General features: G+C 40.0%; 1 protein-coding gene across 2 annotated transcripts; it reads right to left on the bottom strand.

The window, feature by feature from the left end:
• Positions 1–879: 879 nt before the first annotated feature.
• On the bottom strand, positions 880–14,141 carry BZW1 (basic leucine zipper and W2 domains 1). 2 transcript variants are annotated; one of them, XM_012739055.2, is made up of 12 exons: positions 13,996–14,141; positions 12,724–12,797; positions 11,099–11,275; positions 9,379–9,473; positions 8,523–8,588; positions 7,542–7,677; positions 6,504–6,613; positions 6,218–6,388; positions 5,736–5,882; positions 4,782–4,920; positions 2,956–3,078; positions 880–2,536 (listed from the first exon to the last, which is right to left on the bottom strand). In XM_012739055.2, the coding sequence occupies exons 2-12, from the start codon at positions 12,785–12,787 to the stop codon at positions 2,505–2,507; spliced, it is 1,260 nt and encodes a 419-aa protein (XP_012594509.1). In that variant the 5' UTR covers positions 12,788–12,797; positions 13,996–14,141; the 3' UTR covers positions 880–2,504. The 2 variants fall into 2 exon arrangements, with proteins under 2 accessions (XP_012594509.1, XP_012594508.1); XM_012739054.3 differs by lacking the exon at positions 13,996–14,141 and adding an exon at positions 13,499–13,665.
• Between the last annotated feature and the right edge of the window lie 8,193 nt (positions 14,142–22,334).

The following is a 22,334-nucleotide window of genomic DNA, read 5'->3' as shown; positions in this document are numbered from 1 at the left end:
AGCACATATACAGCATATCTATGATACTAAAATTTATTGGGGGCACTATTAGAAAACAAGCATAAAAAGGTTTCTGGGCTGGGTGTTGATAATGGAGAAAAGCTTTAAAAAACTGAATAAGAACTAGTTAATTTCTTGGTCACATGCATCTCTCCTCACTATCAATATTATGCTGTATCAAAATATCCTGTGGCATTTTTGGTAACTGCAGTTTTTATAACAACAGAATAATAAATACCTTTAGAACAATACCCCCAGAATATGATTAAGAAACTTATGATCAGCTCCAAAAACACATAGTTTCTAAGAGGAGACATCCTTAGATACCAAGTTAGGAAAATCAATTAACATTTACCCAATCATAATAAAAAGTACAATTTATTATCTATTTTAAGAATTACATATCTGAGGCTATAGGCTGGCACTGGCAGCTAGCAAGTTCTAAAATTATCACTAAGATTCAAAATGAAAATCTAGTCTTTTTATAAAGCATTCCTTTTCTTTGCACTATACTGTCACAGGTTGACTTATCCATTTACTATACTATAATACTGTAGTAAGTAAACACTACTTTGTCATTATGAAGAAGAAAACAATGATCAAAGATCTGAATGTAGTTCTGGAAGACCACACACTTTCACTATACACTGTATATAATAAAATAGCACATTTTGTATGGCAGTAACATGCAAAGACTTGGTTGTAGAAATGTTCATGTAGTTTCAGCTATATAATTCAGTGTAAGTGTTTACAGTTTGGGAGTTATGAAAGGAGGAATTATTACTTAATGCTATACAGTAAAGACATAACACACAACATACAATCCACTAGGTTTTAACATGGAATTTACAAAAAAAAAAAAGACTGATCTATAAAGCCTAAGTGTAAGGATGGACTTTATTTTAAAAAAAAGTCTTTTGAGGACTACAAATTACAAAGTAAAAGCAGATCACTACATAGAAATCTAGTGAATACATTTTGCCTGTGCACGAAAACTTTATCAAAGTTATTCATTTAACAAATTCACCCCATTCACAATGTTTTCAGTTATAATGCTCTTTTAAAGGTTACTATACCTTTATTTCAAATTATATTACACGTTATTTCCCCAAGATGAACTTTTAAACACCAAACTCTTGGCTCATAAGAATGGCACCTTCAAAAGGGGCAATCTCTACTCAGTTTCTGGTAGCATTATTCCAGGCTAGTTTCTCTCACCAATTAAAAAACCTTCAAAATGTTCACTTTTAACACAAAGTCTTTCCATCAAAAAAATGTGACTACATTTTTTTTCCTCTAATGTCTACATCATAGATGGGTAGCAGCAAGAAAAGGAAGATGAAAATTGAAAGGCAGCCATTAAAATAAATGGATCAATTGTATAGAAGAAATATTTGGCTCATGGCAATTAAAAAATGGCAACTAGGGTATATGTTAATAGCCAGATACTTGAGTCATTACTGAGTATTTTAAGAGAATGAAGTCAGTCCAGTATGACCAAGTAGGAATATGTAATTATCATTGCACTTCATTCTTTATAAATTCTCTAAGCCAATAGGAAATCTAAGTTATAGCTAGATTTCCAATTAGAACATGCTGGCTCTTAACACTTTCAACAATTTTTACAGGGTTTATACATACATCTGTCATTTCCCTTACTCCAATTTCTTTATGAGTCCTTTCCCATCAATCTAAGCATATTCTGAACATAAAATATTTTAAATGATAAGACTTTTCTAAGGTACATTTGAAAATGGTTGTATTAAAAGAATACTCATTTGTTCTGCCTGGACAGACACAAACAGAATACAGAAGTTTCTCAATAGGAAAAAGCTTCCCACTACCTCTACCACATTTGATTTCTCCAACTTTTTAAGTTTGTTCTCCATGGCTTAACTAAGGATGAAAACCATAGCAAACAAATGAGCTTAAGGACATCTGGGGTTAAAAAAAAAATGTTAACATGCAAGCAATGGTCTAAATATCAAGATTCATGTTAATGAATTCAATTACTGTAGATGAGATTTTCATTGATGAGTAGGGCTCTGGGCATACCAAATTATCACACAAATCATTGCCTTTTGAGACTTTGGATACTTTTACAGTTTAATTTGCAAACAGAATTTTTATAACAAATTATTTTTAACCAAATCATATCTTGAAAACTTTTTATAGAAAACCCAGGGAATAAAGTGAACTGTTCATTGTGGAAGGCCTTAAATTACATTATTACAGTAGAAAATACAGGAGGTAGAAGATAACTGAAAAGACTAATGCAACATTAGATTCAAATCTATAGCTCCTGTAGCTACTTAAAACATGGTTTTAGAAACTAAACCCAACATTTCCAGTAACCATAGAAACAGTTAAAATAAAATTTGCCATGAAAGCCCTTATATCATGCTTGATATAGGGAGGTAGGAAGATGTAAGAACCAGGACACATGAGACATGACAGTTTATCTACAACTCCTGTTTGCTTTACTGAGGGTGTAGTCTCAAAATTCAGTCACCTTCTTCACCTTCAGACTCAGATTCTAGAAAAGGGGAAAAATGTAGTCAAGTATTATATATTAGAAGGTAAAAGTTCTCACTCTTATCTTTGAAGCTTTTTATCATAAGAAATCTTATCTTAGATGAGAGGAATAATTCAAAAGCATTCATTTATAAATCTCAAAATTCATAAATTTTAAATATTGTAAAAATTGTCAATTTGTCTTTTAAGAATGTTTAGTATTATGGCAGAGCCACAAATATACTGTAATGATTAAAGCCCAGTTTTCTCCACCTGCCTTAAATCAAACAACTATTTGCTATCTGAACAAAAAACTGTACTCTAGGTACAAAACAGCATCAGAATGAAAGAAGGAAGCACATGTGGACATGCACTATGACCACATTAAAATTAGGTTCCAAGCTTTACCAAACCAACCTGTGCAAAATGAAAGAGACTTACCTTCTTCAGCATTTTTGAGCCACTCTACAAACTTTTTCATTTGCTCAAGGAAGACACTTTTTCCCTTTGCAACATGTGCATCCTTATACCACTTCAGAATGGGCTCTTCACTCAGGACTTCAGCTATAAAGAATAACCATTACATTAGGGAAGTTTTAACATATTTTCCTACTTTAAGCAAAGTCAGAGTCACCTGAGGTGCAAATGCCTGGTTGGAAAACAAGACCCTACTGAAAAGTTATGTAAAAACAACTATTTTTCATGTCTGTAAGATAAACCTATATTCAAACACTGGTTTCTTCAACAATCAATTTCAAGAAATATAGAAAAGATAAGGCCAGGCGTGGTGGCTCACGCCTGTAATCCTAGCACTCTGGGAGGCCAAGACGGGCGGATCATTCAAGGTCAGGAGCTCGAAACCAGCCTGAGCAAGAGACCCTGTCTCTACTAAAAATAGAAATTAATCGGCCAACTAAAAATATAGGAAAAATTAGCCAGGCATTGGTGGCGCACGCCTGTAGTCCCAGCTACTTGGGAGGCTGAGGCAGGAGGATTGCTTGAGCCCAGGTGTTTGAGGTTGCTGTGAATGAGGCTGATGCTGCGGTACTCTAGCCTGGGCAACAGAGTGAAACTACTTGGTAAAAGATGAAATGGGAACCCTGTATCGAGAGACATTTATCAACTTGTTGCCAATGTACCAAACTACAACTAGTGAAAAAACACATGAAACCAGTGATTTTTCTGAACTGAAGGCAATTTTGCCTCTCAGGGGACATTCTTAGTTGTTGTACTGGGGAGAGGTGCTACTGGCAACTACTGGATAGAAGTGAGGGTACTGTTTAACACTATAACGCACAAGATAGTCACTTACAAAGAGTTAACAGAGTTAACTGGCCCAAAATGTTAGTAATGCCGAGGCTGAGAAATCTGTATTAAATGCCAGGAATATTTAGTAGAAAATTTGCTAATATTTTAAAGTATAAAAATGTTGGTTTTATTAAAAAGAAAAAAGTAAATCCTTATACTTCATAGATCCACACTGAGAAATGTAAGAATTCAATGACAATTTCTAGGATTTGTTTGTAAATAATCTGAGCAAGATAGAGTAAGTGGGGTATAAATGCTCCCAAGAAACCTAATTACAAACTGGTAATCACTGAAGCACAGGAACTCAGAGTTCATCACCCCATACCTTCTTGAAAACTAGGGGACAGAATACATGTGCACACCAACTATACTCACTGGGATCAAGGCTGGCCTGATGAATGTACAATTTAAAAGAGTTATCACTAACCATACTAAATTAAATAACTGCAATGGGTTCTCTCCCAACAGAGGTCTTGTCCTTAGTAACCACTTTAGACCAGGTTTCTGAAATTGGGATCAGAGAAAAGGGAATGATAACTGAAACGGGCTTTTAATCCAAGTGATCTGAATTGGTCTTGAAGGACAAGTGAAAGTCAACAGCTGGTGGTGGGGTGAGATGAAGAGAAGCAGTCTTCACATAGGCTGAAACCTACAGAAATATGAAGAGTGTGTCTGGGGAAGGGACCTGGAGAATTTGATGTGGCTTGAGTACAGGAAGCAAAACTCATGAGGCTCAATAATGAAAGCTTTAGATTTTAACATGTGAAGAATGGAGTTTAGAAATGTTTTGATGCCAATGCACTAAAAATAAACCACTTTAATCAGGTGACTCTGTCTTATGACTAAAGCATTAATAAAATAGTTGAGGGAGCTGATGTTCAGATAACTACTCATTTTGTATTATTAAGTTTTTAAGGATATTTATTAAATGTATTCACAAAATCCAAAATTTAAATTACCTTTATAAAAAAGCACCACTATTTTCTGGAAGGCTTTCATGAAATGAATGTTGTCATAGCAATACTCCTGAATCTTCAGTAACAGAGTCAGCTCAGACTGACCTTGAGTTGTAAAGGCAGCAAGTAGAGGGCTGTATTGCTTTTTTAAAGTAAAGGAAGACAAAATTTAGTCATTACAAGACCATCCATTAAAAAATTCCTGTAGTACAGGCCATAGCTCATCTATTACTATCACTGTGAACTATAATCTATGTACCAGAAATTAAAAACAATATAGTAAAGTAGTAAAGCAAGTACTCCAGGTAACTGTCAAACAGAATTTTAGAGGAAAAAAGAGAACACTCCTATTTCCCAATATTCCCTCGAAAGCAAACATTAAAATTACAGGGTTAAGCTCCTTTTAAACATGTTCTTGGCCAGGCATGGTGGCTCACGCTTGTAATCCTAGCACTCTGGGAGGCCGAGGCGGGCGGATTGCTCAAGGTCAGGAGTTCAAAACCAGCCTGAGCAAGAGTGAGACCCTGTCTCTACCATAAATAAAAATTAATTGGCCAACTAATATATATATATATATATAGAAAAAAATTAGCTGGGCATGGTGGTGCATGCCTGTAGTCCCAGCTACTTGGGAGGCTGAGGCAGAAGGATTGCTTGAGCCCAGGAGTCTGAGGTTGCTGTGAGCTAGGCTGACGCCACGGCACTCACTCTAGACTGGGCAACAGAGTGAGACTCTGTCTCAAAAAAAAAAAAAAAAAGTTTTTGTTTTTAGCCTGTGAACCAAAGAAAGCCCAACTCAGACTTAAAAGTGTTATCAATAATTGATGTTATCTGTCTACTTACTGATGGGTCAATTCCCAGGAACCGTGATAAATTCTCTTAGAAAAGTATAGTCATCATTCACTTATCCCCACTTAAAAAGCAGAAGTTTGTTTTGTCAAGGCACAGTTCTAATACCTTCAAGTGCTTGATGGCTTGCTCTGCTACAAGCTCCTCTTTTTTGTTCCATTCCACGGTGCTCATTACACTTGACCAGACTATTCCAATGACAACTGGTTCGGGGATGTTGTTTTTTTTCATCTCCTCCTTGACATACAAAATTATCTGGGAAAGATTCCAAATTTAGTAACAGAAGTCAGTTTTGATATATGTACACTTCACATGTTAAAGTCAGACCTTTTACAAAAGTGTAAAAAAAAACCCTTCCATGCAATTGGCAACAACTACATATAAACAGAGACCCTTTAAAACTGGAAGGGCTATTGAGCCTCAACCTTACATTTCTGGGTATCTGAATAAGCTTATGAAAAAGACTAAGGCAAACTCCCAGTATACATTCTGTAACTATTAACTCAAACTCATGCTGGTGAAATACTTTAAAGTTTTTCAAATGACTGAAGCTTAGCCATAAAAAAATGGTTTAAACAAAAGCAGCTTACATCCTTGAATGGATCACCACGGGACATCTGTTCTTGAAGTTCCTTCTGGAGCTCCTTCCGAGCTCCTATGGTTTGCTGATTCCGAACATACTCTGAAAGCTCTTTCAAGCCTGCTTCAGTAAAATACTTTGTGAAGTGTTCAACGCTTTGCTTATTGGCAGGAAAGAGTTCCTGAAAGGAGAATTTAATCCGGTTAAATGGTCTTTAAATCAGATTAAGAAAAATACTCTTTCCACAGATCTAAAAATACACCTGTTAACAAGAATGGCAAGAAAAAGTTACAAACCATCAGTCTGTTATCCATGCTGACTTTCCGAAGACTTGCAGCTACTGCATTGATATCTTTTTCATTTATCCATGATTTAAAGAGCTTTACAGCAAAAGCTGCTGAAACCCCTGTAAAAGAAAGAAACTTAACAGAAGTACCTTCCTGGCTTCAATCACTGTATCCCCTTCAGATACCCTGCTTCATAGTTCAACCAGGTGAGACTGTTTCTCCCCAAACTTATTACTACTGAGCTTTCCTCTTCCACCATTTACCATTTCTCCAATTTCCCTATTCTACCATTTGCTAGTTGTACATTCTTGGCTAAGTTACTAAGTATTTTTGAATATGTTAATTGAGGGTAATAGTCCCCACATTTGACAGGGCTATTGTGAGAACTAAAGGTACCTTAAAATACTAAGCATGCCAAGTAATTAAAAATTACTGTATAGAGCAGGGGTCCTCAAACTTTTTAAACAAGGGACCAGTTCACTGTCCCTCAGACCATGGGGATACTGTGGGCCCAGGATGAGTCAGCTGCTAAGCAGGACAGGCAGTGGTGGCAAAAACACCCAGAGGGCTGGATAAATGTGCTAGGTGGCCCGCTTTTGGCCTGCGGGCCATAGTTTGAGGACGCCTGGTATAAAGTAATTCAATGATTAAAACCACAAAGAGGGAACTGATTTTCCTTTTCAGCTTGACATTTTCCCCAATGTCTTCTCCATTAAAGATGTATCTAAGTCTCCCTATTGGCATTAATGTTTTAGGGTTCCCACAGTGATTCTTATTTTACTTTCATCACATATAATCGCCTTTTGTCTAAATCTTATTTGTTGTATGCCTAAAGAAAACCATTAAACTGGGATGCCAAACGTATACAATAGGTGTCTTGAATTGAAATTAGCTTACTAAATTTAAGGATGGTTAATAAACTAAGACCATCACATAAATCACATTTATGAATGGTAAACCATGCCCTTTTATCAGTTCACCTTTAATGCTCTTATGCACCTCACTCTTAAGTCAACTACAGACCATCGTTTACTAAAGGTTGATTACCTTCTTTAACCAGATTCTCATTATAAAGGCTATTGAGAATGGATGCATTAAGTGTTCCATTAGCCAGAAGAACGCCAGTCAACATAGCCAGCTTGTTCCTCTCTGACTCTGAAAAACCCTTTAAGAACAGCAGCAGCTGTAAAAGTAAATAGTTAAAGGTTAAAAGAGCAATTGCATTATATTAAGAGAAGTAGTAAGACATACTGTATTGGTCACACTTGTGGGCTCTGGGGCCTAACCATCCAAGTTTGTATTTGTATTATACTACTCATTAGCTGAATGATCTTGGGCAAGTTACTTAATCCCCCTGACTCAGTTTCCTCACATGTAAAATGGGGATAATAAAACTTGCCTCACGGGGCTTTACTGAATATTAAGTGAGTTAATATAATTAGAACAATGCCTGGTACTTGATAAATGTTACTATTAATAGTACCAGATTTTCTGTGCATTTGTATTTGAAATATGCCATTTGTTGGGACACTGAACTAAGAAATAATACACAGCAAGTTGGAAATATAAATACATACATATATATATTTTAAGACAGAGTCTCACTCTATTGCCTGGGCTAGAGTGCTGTGGTGTTAGCCTAGCTCACAACCTCAAACTCCTGGACTCAAGAGATCCTCCTGCCTCAGCCTCCAGAGTAGCTGGGACTACAGGTGCATGCCACCACATCTGGCTAATTTTTTCTATTTTTAGTAGAGACGGGTTTGCTCTTGCTCAGGCTGGTCTCGAACTCCTGAGCTCAAGTGATCCTCCTGCCTTGGCTTTCCAGAGTGCTAGGATTACAGGCATGAGCCACTGTACCTGGCCTAGAAATATTTTAATAAACTAAATGATATACTCCCAAACATTCAATGACAGCCTACATTAAATATCTAAAATTATCTCAATGTTGTGGCAGAATTAGGATTTAACATTCCCCTTTCTGACCCCCAACTTTTTGTTTTCCACAACGCATATTACTCCTCATACCTTTTTTACTTCATCTTCAAAACCTTTCTCCAGGTATTTGTAGCGCCTGATTAACTTGTTAAAAACCTATGAAGAACATTAAATGAATTCAATAACTTCAATGTGCAAATGCCAGGTTACTAAAAGATCTAGGTCAGGGCCACTAAGATCTTTTCCATAATATTTCTAGAACAGCAAAGATGTGAACCTTCCACTGGATAGTACAGCTTACAGGCTGTTTAAACCAGCTTGAGTAGAGTTTTGTCAATTCCCAAATCTTACAATATACCAATGCTGTTAACAGTTTAATAGCCACTTCTCAGATTACTGTATATTAAACAAGCACTTATTATTGCTCAAATACAACTCATTTATCCATTTGTAGGACATGCACAGAATAAAATCATACATATAGTTCTATATTTCCTAATAACAATGTCTAGGTTAGATGCATTTAAATTCTTTGCTAACAATAATACAAACATAACTATGCATGAAACCTTCAAATGAAATCTTGATTAATAAGCTAATCTGCCTACCACTCATTTATCTTTAAAATAATTGTATGCAGAATTCTTCAACTATGGAAATCATAATAGGGAACTAATTTTCCTTTCCAGCTTGACATTTTTGTTAAAAACAGAAAAATTCCAGAAGGACAAAGAGGAAAGGGAGAGGTAATTTAATCTCTTCTATTTTGTTCTCCTTAACACACCTGAAGTTTTAAATTCATTATACTGTACCAAGAACAGCAGCCTGAAAACTCAATCTAATTCCTTCAACTTTCTACCTGTAACCTTCTAAAAGCAGAATATTCCTTAAACAGTAGTTGGATGGACAGTAGTTAGCTGAAAAATAATTAGATAGTTTCATTTACCTGAGCAAATGCTTGCATGGTCTCTAGGTCTTCTTGTGCTGCGAACACACAGACATCTGTACGCATCATGTCATCTGCCAATGTACCACCTGGGGCTAAGGTATATTTTGCAAAAAATTTGCAGTGACTTTCATTTTAAATTGCAATCATTTCTATCTTACTTTTTAAATAAGATTTCATTATGAAATAAAGTAAAACAATTTACACAGGAATAAACTCAGCACCACCATCCCACTGATACCCATCGCATTAAACACACAATACAGCCAATTCTGTTAAGTGAAGATGTTTTGATTATTACATGTAACTTTCCACACAGGAAACAATCCTTCAACCTTCCAAAGAGGCTTTACTATAAAAATGCACAAGTTAGAGACTTTACATTTTATTTTATTTATTTATTTTTGAGACAGAGTCTCACTTTGTTGCCCAGGCTAGAGTGAGTGCCGTGGCATCAGTCTAGCTCACAGCAACCTCAATCTCCTGGGCTCAAGCGATCCTACTGCCTCAGCCTCCCAAGTAGCTGGGACTATAGGCATGTGTCACCATGCCCGGCTAATTTTTTCTATATATATTTTTAGATGGTCAATTAATTTCTTTCTACGTTTTTAGTAGAGATGGGGTCTCACTCTTGCTCAGGCTGGTTTCGAACTCCTGACCTCGAGCAATCTGCCCACCTCAGCCTCCCAGAGTATTAGGATTACAGGCGTGAGCCACAGCACCCGGCCATAACTTTACATTTTAAAAAACAAAGGCAGGGGATAAAGTTAGTAGGGGTACAGTACAGACGATTGTGTGTTGATAAATGTTAAGGTGGGAACAGATAAGATGCTCATTATACTATTTTCTTTAGGATATGTTTGAAAACGTCCTTAGTAAATGTTTTTAAAAGATTTTTTTAAAAAGCCTTGCTGACAGCAATATTATGAATAGAAAAGAGAAATCTTTCATATTTCTTACCATTATGTATGAGCAATACATAAACTGGTAATACAATGAAAGAAATACTCAACTGACTAGGCCATTAGAAGGCATGAATTCTGAAGTTCCCAGTTCCACTACCTGACTAAACTGTCTGACTACATGCCACCTAAATTTTTTTCTAAGCTTCCATTCTGCTTGTATAGGACAGGAGTTCTGATTCCATCACAGCTTGGCTGTGAGGGTCAATACAATATTACTCTGAAAATATACTGATATACTTATGTTTTACATTCTTTCTTTCAATTGTCTTTAAAATCCAGTGTATATTTTATAGCTACAACACATCTCAATTTGGATTGGCCACATACCAAGTATTTAATAGCCACACTGCAGTGACTGGCCACTGTACTGAACAGGGCAGGATTATAGCTTTCAGGTATGTAGAAGTATTTCATAGGACAGAACAAGAGGTAAGGATTTCTCCATTAACTGGAGTGTTCAAATACAGGTTGGGAAAAAAAAATCACTAACTGGGGATGTTATATGGACTTCAGATATCAGCTAGAGAACAGTCATCCTTAAGGGTATGGTTCTATAAGAAGCAAGACAGAGCAAGGCAATCTAACAACTATGACTTGGGAGGAAAAAAATGGAAAAGTCTACAGGATAATAACAAACAAAATACAACACCACCCATTTTGATAGGTTTGTTAAATAGTTCCTATTCTGGATTATCCATAATCTCTACACATCACACTTGCCTAAACCATTAAATTTACAAAATCCAGACACTTACCCAGCATTCCACCAGCCACCAGAATGTCAAAGAGTGTTTCTGCATATCGACGGTAATCAAGTTTTGCTCCAGAAGCATCAAGAAATTTAGCTACTGCTTCCAAATCAGTACCAGTTTCAGTTAAGCCTTGAATAATACAGTCTTGAAACTGAGTAGGGTCAAACCTCTCTTTTTCATCTGAGGGAGGGAAACCCAAAACATTTTAAAAGGTTTTCCAAAATGCCAGGAAACTATCACCTTAGAAAGCTTTAACTACTACTACATTAACTAAATTCATCACAATTTCATTTATTTCAGCAGCTGGAAAAAAGCAAACACAAGCTAGATTACCCATGATTTGCAATAAGCAAACACAAGATGAGACTAAATGCCCATCCTTTGCAAGTTTTCCCTCAGCAAACACAGGCAGGATGGCCTACTCACAAGAACTGTGTGACTTTTTTCTACTTTCTTGTGATCCTCTATGCCCGAACTCCCTACTGTAAAATGGGGTAAGAATAGTATCTATCCCATAAAGTTGTTGTAAATATTAACTAACATTAATAAAACAGAAAGCACTCAGACCAGTGCCTTGCCCACATACCTAGCCTTTACTGAGTTGCTTTTACACATTCCATCATAGGGATTTGATTTCTCCATCTACGTTTGATGATATCTTAATTTTCACATACCACTAAGGTGACAAACTCCTTTCTGTTCACCTAGGACTTTCCTGGCTTTAGCACTGAAAGTCCTGTGTCCTGGTAACTCTCTCAATCCCAGGCAAATAGGGATGGTTGTTCACCCTACCCAGGACCCCAGTCAACAGCTAGCCAAGAAATCATGCATGATCTTTATCTGGAACTGTGGCAATGACAGCTCTCCCTGATGCTGGCAATAATAATAAAGTTACTTGCTATTATTTATAGAAAGGTAATATCAGTAATTCACATACTCAGAGGATATAGTCCCCCATTACTGCCAAATTGCTCTAGTTTACAACTCCTGCTACTTAAGAAAATTTACTGGCTGAATAAAAATGAATGTGCAAAGACCAGAATCAAATCACACTTTGGTCTCACCACCACCACTACAAGGGGACAGGCCATGATTAGAGATTATAAAATTCTATAATATACATCTCAAGCTGTCTGCTACTGAGGGTAGAAAATGAAAAAAAAAAAAACACAACTGACCCAGTTCTCTACTTCCTCAAAACGTCCTGCAAAATAAGGTTAATATGTGCTTTCAAGCAATAGCATTTAAAAGTGTTTTGGGACAATATTAAACTTAATACAAAAATATACCTGAGATTACATCTTACTTAGCTTTGTATCACCAGCACAGTGCCTTGCTACAACTCAATATTCACTTAAGTACCCACTAATATAAAAAGGTAAGGTAATTCTAATACTTTTCCTACTAAATCTGTATTTCAAAAGATATTACAATGTGAATGTTATTCCATAATTAACCTCCCTGAGTAAGTCTGAGTCTGATTTTTCTTTCACAAATCTTCACATAATTTGGGTGACCAAATCAGAAGCTCTCTTTTTATCAATTAGCCTTCTTAGTCAAGCATAAATTTAAATGGATACAAAAGATTCTGGAGGTGTGAAGATAGACATTAACATATAAATGTTTACCTCTTTTTCTGGTTTTAAAACGCTGGCCTGATAGCGTTGGCTTTTGCTGCTTTTGATTATTCATAAAAGACACCCTAAGAAAAGAGAAATATGGCCTTATTATCAGTGTCATTACACTCATTTAAAACACAAAGCATCAAACCTTAGTCTACTCACATATAAATCAAACGGAACACACTTTCAGCTTGACAATATACCTGGTGCAGGTACAAAGAATTACCTTCACTTGATTAAATGTAACATAAAAAAAAAAATCTTCATTTCTTTCCCTACAAGAAACTCTTTTTAAAGAAGTGAACTACACTTTTAAATGACTTTAGGATACCACAGTGATTGGTGGCAAATCAATCATCATAAACATAACCGGTCTCTTCCACATTCCTCTTTAAATTCGCCTCCATCTTCCACTATTTCTAAGCAAGGCAGAACGCACCACAATCAGGAGGTATCCAAAACCTGTATGTCAATTCTAAGATACTGTCAAGAGGTGAATCCCTTCTTCCGGGGAGCCTGGTTATGAGCAGCACCACCCTACCCTAAGTCGTGCCTGTGACCGCAGCAGCTGCTTGCACTACTCCAGCCTGCAAAATTAGCTCAGGGCAAGCCCAGCCTCCTCTGCCCATACCCTACAGTACAAGCCTCCTCCCGAGCACGTGTCTTCCAATCCACACCCTTCCTAGGCCTCCCGCACGAGCGACAGATCACCCGCTCCTCGCCCTGGACCCCTTGGCCACAGCGGGGCGCCGTAGGATTCCGAAGCCCCTTCTCCACTGACCCAGTCGCCTGTGGTGGCGGCCGCCGCAAAGAGCGGACCACAGGCGCCGAGGCGCTTCGCGCCGGGGCCCCAGCCGCCCCGTACATCCGCCCGCCCTCCAGCGCAAGCAGCGGCAGAGGAGGCGGCCGCAGTGGTGGTGGCGGCTCCTCCGCCCCGCCCGCCGGAACCCCCCCACGCGTACATCACCTAACAGAGGCCGCGGCGGCTTTGTTACCCAGGCCGGGCTGCGCCGCAGGGGGCTCGCTGCGGTCACTGCCTTCTCCGCCGCGACGCGCGCCCGCACCCCACTTCCCGACTCCGACCGCCCCTCGGCCTCCCTGCTGGAGCGGCAGCTCCGGCCTTCCAGTCCAGGCCCCGGATCCGGATCCGGCCGGGGCTCATGCGGCGGCCTCCGCTCGGGCCCACCCGAGCCAGCCCGCACCAGGCCTGCCGCCTCCCTGACCCAGCGTCGACGGGCCGCACGGCAGCCCGGGGACGAGCGGGGCGCCGGGCCTCACCGAATTTAAGGCGAAGAGAAAAGAGCCAGAAATCCCCGATGTGGCGGCAACTGCGGCGGTGTCTCCTCTGCGACCGGAACTAACGCGAGGAGGAGAAGGAGGAGGGAAGAGGTGCCACCCCCGCCCCGCTGCTCTCCTATCGCGAGATTTCTTCTCCGTGCACCGCCCCGCGCCCCTCGCCGAGCGCGGCCTTGAGCCTCTGCCTTTTCCATTCCTTGGGGCTGAGGGTGGGCAAGTAGGAAGAAGGAGGGAGGAGGGCTTTCAAGGCTTCTCGTCACATAATTGGGCTCCAGATTGCTGGACGCCTGTCCTAGGCTAACCTCTCTTTCCTCCCACCGCCGCGTCACCCGGCCTCCTCACACATGGCGGGGTTGGAGAAACGAGGCCGCCCCTAGCCACTCCCGCAGTTGGACGCGACCTCCCGGAGGCCCTCCCCCCACCCCCTCCAGCGCCGGAAATCGGGCCCGCGGGCTGGGGGCGCCGGGGCGCCGCGTGGGCGGAGGCGGAGGGCCGGCCCAGGGGCTTGGCTTGAGTAAAAGAAGCCGCACCTCGTCTCCACCCCGGCCGGGGTTGGCGGAACTCGCTCGGGCCAAGTCCGAAGCAAGGCGGCGCTGCCCTACTGTGCTGGCTGGGTGGGGTCGTTCACTGGCTCCCTTAGGAGAGAGAGGGGGCCCAGCCAGAGGGTTCAGACGGGGAAATGCGGCCTCCATGCCTTGCAGTGGTCTCCGCCGTTGTCTCCTGAGTGTGGTGGTCGTGGGGACTTGGAGAGCATAGGGAATCCCGCGGAGGGCTTGTTAAAACACTGCTGGGCCCACCTGCAGAGTTTCTGATTCCGTAAGTCTGGTGTGGGTCCCAAGAATGTTGTGTCTTTCCAAAAAGTTCTCTGTGATGCTGCTGCTGGTCTAGGGACCACTTTGAGAACCACTCAATTAAAGGGTATATCATCAGGGAGCTGGGGGACGATCAGATGAGATAGTGCATATGAGAAGCACTGTGGACGTTACAAAACTGCAAATAGGGATGCACAGCGGCTCCGGCTTGTAGCCCCATGTTCGTATTCGTTGTACCTAAGTTTGCTTCTCTCCATCGACTTTCTCACTCTCCTATCAGAGAAACCCTGCAGACAGGGTTTGTGTCTAAAATCACCCTCCCTGAACTCTGCTTCTCTCCCTTATCAAAATCCTTCATAGTTGACTTTTTTTCCTTAGCTATCTTACCTCCCTCCTCCCTACCTTGATGGGAAATTACTTTCTCAGCTTGCTTTCCTGAAATTATTGGCAGATCTAGTGATTCCTTTCAGTCTTCACCCACCTTGCCTCTTCTGAGCATTTGGATTGCTCCTCCTATCCTGGTTACTCTCTGAACACTCAGTACAGTATTTGCTGACTCCTTTTCTGTACTTAAACCTTTTCTTTCTTCATACTTACTTCCATGGCAATCTCATACGTCCCCAGGGATTTGACATTTACTCCATTTAAAAGAGTTCCAAATGCATCTATTGAATCATTAAGCAAATATTGGTTAAATCCATCCTCTATGCCCTTCCAAGTTGAGGGAACAGTATTGGGAAGGTCTTTTTTTTTTTTTTTTTTTTTTTTTAATTTGAACAGTGCTCTACACGTTTGGAGAAGCTTCTCTAGTAATGAACTACAGAAATTATCCCTAAAAGTATAGTGGGAAGATCTTGAGGCAGGGAAGAACTTGACCTGTTGGAGGAACTGCAAGAGGCTAGTGTGGCTGGAGCTTGGTGGGACATGGGTGGGTGGGGAGCAGAGGAAAGTGGCAGAAGCCAGATCTCTAAGTCTCTAACTCTGTCCTTTTTCCCAGACCACCAGTACACACTCTCTGCTGGACTGCCAAACAACACTCTCAGTGCTGTGCGTTACTCTTTCCCCAAAAGCATTTTTTTTTCACTTCTGAAGTTCTGTTAAAGGTACAATGTTTCACCAATACAAATGATAGCTACTTTTATAGAGTACATATTAGTGTCAGGCACTCTTCTAAGCATATATTAACCTCATTTAATCCTGAAAACTACTCTATAATCTAGACACTATTATCAGCCCCACTTTATAGATGGAAAACCTGAGGCACACAGGTTAAGTAACTTGACTAAGGTCATAGAGCTAGTAAGTGGAAGAGCTCCATTTGAACCCAGTCTGGCTTCACCACTATAATGCCCTGCTTCACCATCAAGATCTTATTTTTTTATTCATTCAACAAATATTTGTTGAGCTAGAGACCAGTAGAGATACAGAGGTGACAGGCCTATGGCCTCACAAACCTTATCTTCTATATTTTCCACATTTTTGAATTCCATCATCTTTTTCCAGTACCATCTTGATTTATGCATCTATTACCCCTAGCTAAATGGGGACTTTGCAGTAACTTCATAACTGCACTATCCCTTTCTCTGTACTTTCAGAGTAATTTTCTCAAATACAGCCTGAATTATTTCACTGTTTAAATGCCTTGGTTTGTACTTGAGACTGCTTGGGGTAGTGCTGACCAATGTTTTTCACCTTTACTTCCCATCACATTGATGGTTCTTAACCTGTTATTACCATCCACTGTGGGGACCGTAGCAAGCAATTTTTGACTAAAAACTGTACTCAAGTTAGAAAGTTATTGGGCATGCGTGGCTCACACTTGTAATCCTAGCATTTTGGAAGGGCAAGGTGGGAGGATTGTTTGAGCTCAGGAGTTTGAGACCAGCCTGCGCAAGAGTGAGAGCCTGTCTCTACAGAAAATAGAAAAATTAGCCATGTGTAGTGGCATGTGCCTGTACTCCCAGCTACTCAGGAGGCTTAGGCAGGGGGATCCCTTGACCCCAGGAGTTTAAGGTTGTAGTGAGCTATGATTATGCCACTGCACTCTAACTGGGGTGACAGAATGAGACACTGTCTCCAAAGGCAAAAAAAAAAAAAAAAAGTAAGTTTTTTCTTTGAAATACAAGTGGATTACAGGTTATCTTTATTATAAGATCATTCTCACTTGCATTCTGATATGCAGTATATCTAGGACATGAGGGAGAGGTTTGGGGTTACTGGAAATTGAACATGGCAGGCAGTGAACTTTTCTGTGCTTTTATGCTTTTTTCAGTTGCATCCATGGGAATAGGTACAGTGGGCTGGCATAGGAAATTTCATTTGTAAGTTGTATCATGGCAGAAAAAGGTTCCAAACAACTGACCTCTATGCTCTAGTCAGAAGAATCACACTGTGTCTTCCCTTTTCTTGAATCTTACTGTTCCAAGCCTTAACTCACTTAACTACCTTTTCCCTTAGGCCTTTCTTAGTCACTGGGGATGATGTGAACATATTCCTTCTTTGAACTTCCTTTGTACTTAGTGCTTTTTTCTGATATTTTATCTATTATAATTTTGTATTTATAATTGTTTTTTATCCTAAACTGAAATCCTTGATGCAGCAGCTATTTCTTACTCATTTTAGTACTGCTTCAATGTTTAGCAAGCAACATACTTTAATAAGTATGTAGTGAATTTGATAAAACTAGTACTTTTGTTACAATCATAGAGTTAATCATGGGGGTGAAAGAAGGGTGACAAGAAAGTTTAAGGAAGAGCTGGTTTCCTTATAGGGATGCTTAAAGATGGATATTTATTTATTTATTTATTTTGAGAAAGCGTCTCACTCTGTTGCCTGGGCTAGAGTGAGTGTCGTGGTATCAGCCTAGCTCACAGTAACCTCAAACTCCTGGGCTCAAGCAATCCTTCTGCCTCAGCCTCCCGAGTAGCTGGAACTACCGGCATGAGCCACCATGCCCAGATAATTTTTTCTATATATTTTTGGTTGGCCAATTAATTTCTTTCTATTTTTAGTAGAGATGGGGTCTTGCTCTTGCTCAGGCTGGTTTCAAACTCCTGACCTTGAGCGATCCTCCTGCCTCAGCCTCCCAGAGTGCTAGGATTACAGGCGTGAGCCACTGCGCCCAGCCTAAAGATGGATATTTAAAGGAGGATCTAGTTCCTGACTATTTTCTGATTTCATGAAAGTCACTTAACCTCTCTGTGAAATGTATCAGATGCTCTCCGTGACAGTTAATGCCCTTTTGTCTTTCAAAATTGGGATTTCATGTCTTTTTCAGCCTGTTATTGGTATCCTCAAACTGATTGGAGTTCTCAGTGATACGGTCTGTGTCTGCTTGATAAATGTTGTACTAATGTAACTGATGACCATAAGGAGAGTAAAGGTAAATCCAATTTTTGAGGACAGCTCTGATTAGGTAGATAAGGCCCAAACTTGCCTCAGATTGACTTTCTTTTTTTTTTTTTTTGAGACAGAGTCTCACTTTGTTGCCCAGGCTAGAGTGAGTGCCATGGCGTCAGCCTGGCTCACAGCAACCTCATCAGATTGATTTTCATTTTGTGAAAGTGCTACACAAAACCTTGTTGTTCAGACTTTTAGTACTCAGCTAAGCGTTCTGTAATAGCTAACCTTGCCAATTCCAGCATGTAAATAATAACGTTTTTGGCAAAATATTAGCCACATTCAAGACAGGGTCTTATGATAAAAGTATTTTGAAATTTTTCTTCATGATTGATAGGCCAGATTGATAGGTTTCCCTACTTTGAATTAAGATTTATTTTGTGAATCAAAGTATTTCATTGGTCATTCCTGTCAGTCTTCATAACATTTTTGTGTAGGATTATGTTTTGGTCCATTTTCTGTTGCTTATAACAGAATACTTGAAACTGGGTAATTTATTAAGAAAAGAGATCTATTTCTTACAGTTATGGAGGCCTCAGATGTTTAAGGGCTGCATCTGGTGAGAGGCATCTTACTGGTAGGACTCCCTTACAGTGCAGGGTGTCACATGGCAAGGAGCCTGAGTGTCTAATGTGCTCAGGTCTCTACCTCTTATAAAGCTACCAGTTCCACTCCGGTGATAATCCATTAATCCATGAGTGGATTAATCCATTCTTGAAGGCGGAGCCCTTATGATCCAATCTCCTCTCAAAGGCCCCACTTTTCAATGTTGCCACATTTGGGACTAAGTTTCTAACACATTGAATTTGGGGGACACATTTGGACCATAGTGGATTAGTATTGTTTCTTTCTGAAATATTTGGTAGAATTCACCAGTTAAGCCATCCGGATCTGGGCTTTCCTTTGTGGGGAGATTTTTAATCAGTACAGGTAATTCCTTTACTTGTTATAAACCTCATCAGATTTTAAATTTCTTTTTAAGTATGTTTTGATAATTTGTATCTTTCTATGAATTTGTCATTTCATCTAAATTGTCTAATTTGTTGATATAAAGTTTTTCATAATATTCTCTCTCTCTTTTTTTTTTTTTTTTTTTCTGTGAGACAAGAGTCTCACTCTGTTGCCTGGGCTAGAGTGCCGTGGCGTCAGCCTAGCTCACAGCAACCTCAAACTCCTGGGCTCAAGCAATCCTTCTGCCTCAGCCTCCTGAGTAGCTGGGACTACAGGCATGCGCCACCATGCCCGGCTAATTTTTCTATGAATTTTTAGTTGGTCAATTAATTTCTTTCTATTTTTAGTAGAGATGGGGTCTTGCTCTTGCTCAGGCTGGTGTCAAACTCCTGAGCTCAGATGATCCACCTGCCTCAGCCTCCCAGAGTGCTAGGATTACAGGTGTGAGCCACCGTCCCTGGCCAGTAATATTCTCTTATAACCCTTTGAATTTCTGTAAGGTTGGTAGTGCTATCTTTTCTTTCATTCCTGATTTTGGTAATTTGTGTCATCTCTCTCTCTCTTTTTTTTTTTTTTTTTTTTTTTTTTTTTTTGAGACAGAGTCTCGTTTTGTTGTCCAGGCTAGAGTGAGTGCCGTGGCGTCAGCCTAGCTCACAGCAACCTCAAACTCCTGGGCTCCAGTGATCCTTCTGCCTCAGCCTCCCGAGTAGCTGGGACTACAGGCATGCGCCACTATGCCCGGCTAATTTTTTTTTTATATATATATCAGTTGGCCAATTAATTTCTTTCTATTTATAGTAGAGACGGGGTCTCGCTCTTGCTCAGGCTGGTTTTGAACTCCTGACCTTGAGCAATCCGCCCGCCTCGGCCTCCCAAGAGCTAGGATTACAGGCGTGAGCCACAGCGCCCGGCCTCTCTCTCTCTTTTTTCTTCTTCCTTTTTCTCTTTCTCTTTTCTTTCTTTTTTTTTTTTTTTTTTTTGAGAGCCTCACTTTGTTGCCCAGGCTAGAGTGAGTGCCATGGCGTCAGCCTAGCTCACAGCAACCTCAAACTCCTGGGCTCAAGCAATCACACTGCCTCAGCCTCCCGAGTAGCTGGGACTACAGGCATGTGCCACCATGCCCGGCTAATTTTTTCTATATATGTTTTAGTTGGCCAATTAATTTCTTTCTATTTATAATAGAGATGGGGTCTCGCTCTTGCTCAGGCTGGTTTCGAACTCCTGACCTCAAGCAACCCGCCCGCCTCGGCCTCCCAGAGAGCTAGGATTACAGGCGTGAGCCACCATGCCTGGCCTCTTTTTTCTCTTTTCTTTTCTTTTTTCTTTCCTTCTTTCTTTCCTTCTTTCCTTCTTTCCTTCCTTCCTTCCTTCCTTCCTTCCTTCCTTCCTTCCTTCCTTCCTTCCTTCCTTCCTTCCTTCCTTCTCTCTCTCTCTCTCTCTCTCTCTCTCTCTCTCTCTTTCTTTCTTTCTTTCTTTCTTTCTTTCTTTCTTTCTCTTCCTTTCTTCCTTTCTTTCCTTTCTTTTCTTTCATCTCACTCTGTTGCCTGGGCTAGAGTGCAGTGGCGTCATCATAGCTCACTGCAACCTCAAAGTCTTGGGCTCAAGGGATCTTCCTATCTCAGCCTACCCAGTTGCTGGGACTACAGGCACATGCCACCATGCCTGGCTAATTTTTTATTCATTATTTTGTAGAGATGGGGTTCTCAATATGTTGCCCTGGCTGATCTGAAACTCCTGGCCTCAAGCACTCCTTCCGCCTCAGCCTCCCAAAGTGCCGGGATCACAAGCATGATCCGTCATGCCCAGCCTCTTTTCTTTCTGGTCAGTCTAGCTAAAGGTTTATCAATTTTGTTGATGTTTTCAAAGGAAAAAGATCTTTCGTTCCACTGATTTTTTAATATTTTTTTATTCCATTGATTTTCACTTTATTATTTTCTTTCAGGCAAGTATGCCGCAGACTCCCTGTTCTTACCTAAGTCTAACAGTTTTTCTCAATCTGTCATTTGCCTTTGGTTGATTTCTAACACCCTGGAATGGTGTTTTGGGATAATTTCACCTGTGTCTTGGGGAAAGGGTTTGCTGATCTTTTCATTCTGCCATTTCTGTGAGTCTCCTGTAGTACTTTTGGATTTAAAACGTTTGAACTTTCTTCTGGATAGACTTCTCAACATGGTAAAAAGAAAGAAAAAAGAATAAAAGAAAAAAAAAAAAAACAAAAACGTTTGAACTATTAGTACTTAAATGAAAGATGCTAGGTGCAACATGTGAACTTGAGATTTTTGTTGTTGTTACAGAGTCTCGCTCTGTTGCCCAGGCCAGAGTGCCATGGCGTCAGCCTAGCTCACAGCAACCTCAAACTCCTGGGCTCAAGGGATCCTCTTGCCTCAGCTTTCTGAATAGCTGGGACTATGGGCACTTGCCACCATGCCCAGCTAATTTTTTTTCTGTTTTTGGTTGCTCAACTAATTTTTTTTCTATTTTTAGTAGAGACCAGGTCTCACTCTTGCTCAGGCTGGTCTTGAACTCCTGAGCTCAACCAGTCCCCCTACCCCGGCCTCCCAGAGTGCCAGGATAATAGGCGTGAGCCACAGGGCTGACCTTGATAATGTTTTTAACTTTGGTGATGGAAATGAATGCATAAATGTTTCTTTTTCAAAAGCAAGTAACAATAGTTCTTTGTTCCAACAACTAAGAAGATGTCAAGGGCCTGTTTCAAAAAGAACATTGCTACCCTTGGAAAATGATCTGGGAAAGCATTTATATTTCTGTGCTTTGAGTCTTGTAGAAGCTTATAGAACATTTGATGAATGGCTTAAATATTGCATCATATATATGTGAAATACTTCTAGACACACACAAGTATGTATATATGAATATATTTATGTACGTATGTGCAGCTGGAAGTACTTTCATAGGCTTCACAACATTTTTACAATGGAAAAGCTTTGAGGTGTAGTGCGAGCTTTTAAATAATTTCATTTTAGATGAAGAATGTTAAATATCATTCAGTTGCTGCATATCTCATATATAACATTTCCTTTACTTGCTGCATAGAAATATTTTAATAGTTATTTTACAATAATCGTATTTGATATGATAAAAATAAGCTTTGCTTAATGATCTGAACATTTACTAAAATTTGGTAAATAAGTACCTTCT

This window comes from Microcebus murinus, chromosome 8 (genome assembly GCF_040939455.1).
Source record: "Microcebus murinus isolate Inina chromosome 8, M.murinus_Inina_mat1.0, whole genome shotgun sequence".
NCBI lineage: Eukaryota > Metazoa > Chordata > Mammalia > Primates > Cheirogaleidae > Microcebus > Microcebus murinus.
Note: the sequence above shows the minus strand (reverse complement) of the source record. Positions and strands in the feature narration are given on the sequence as shown.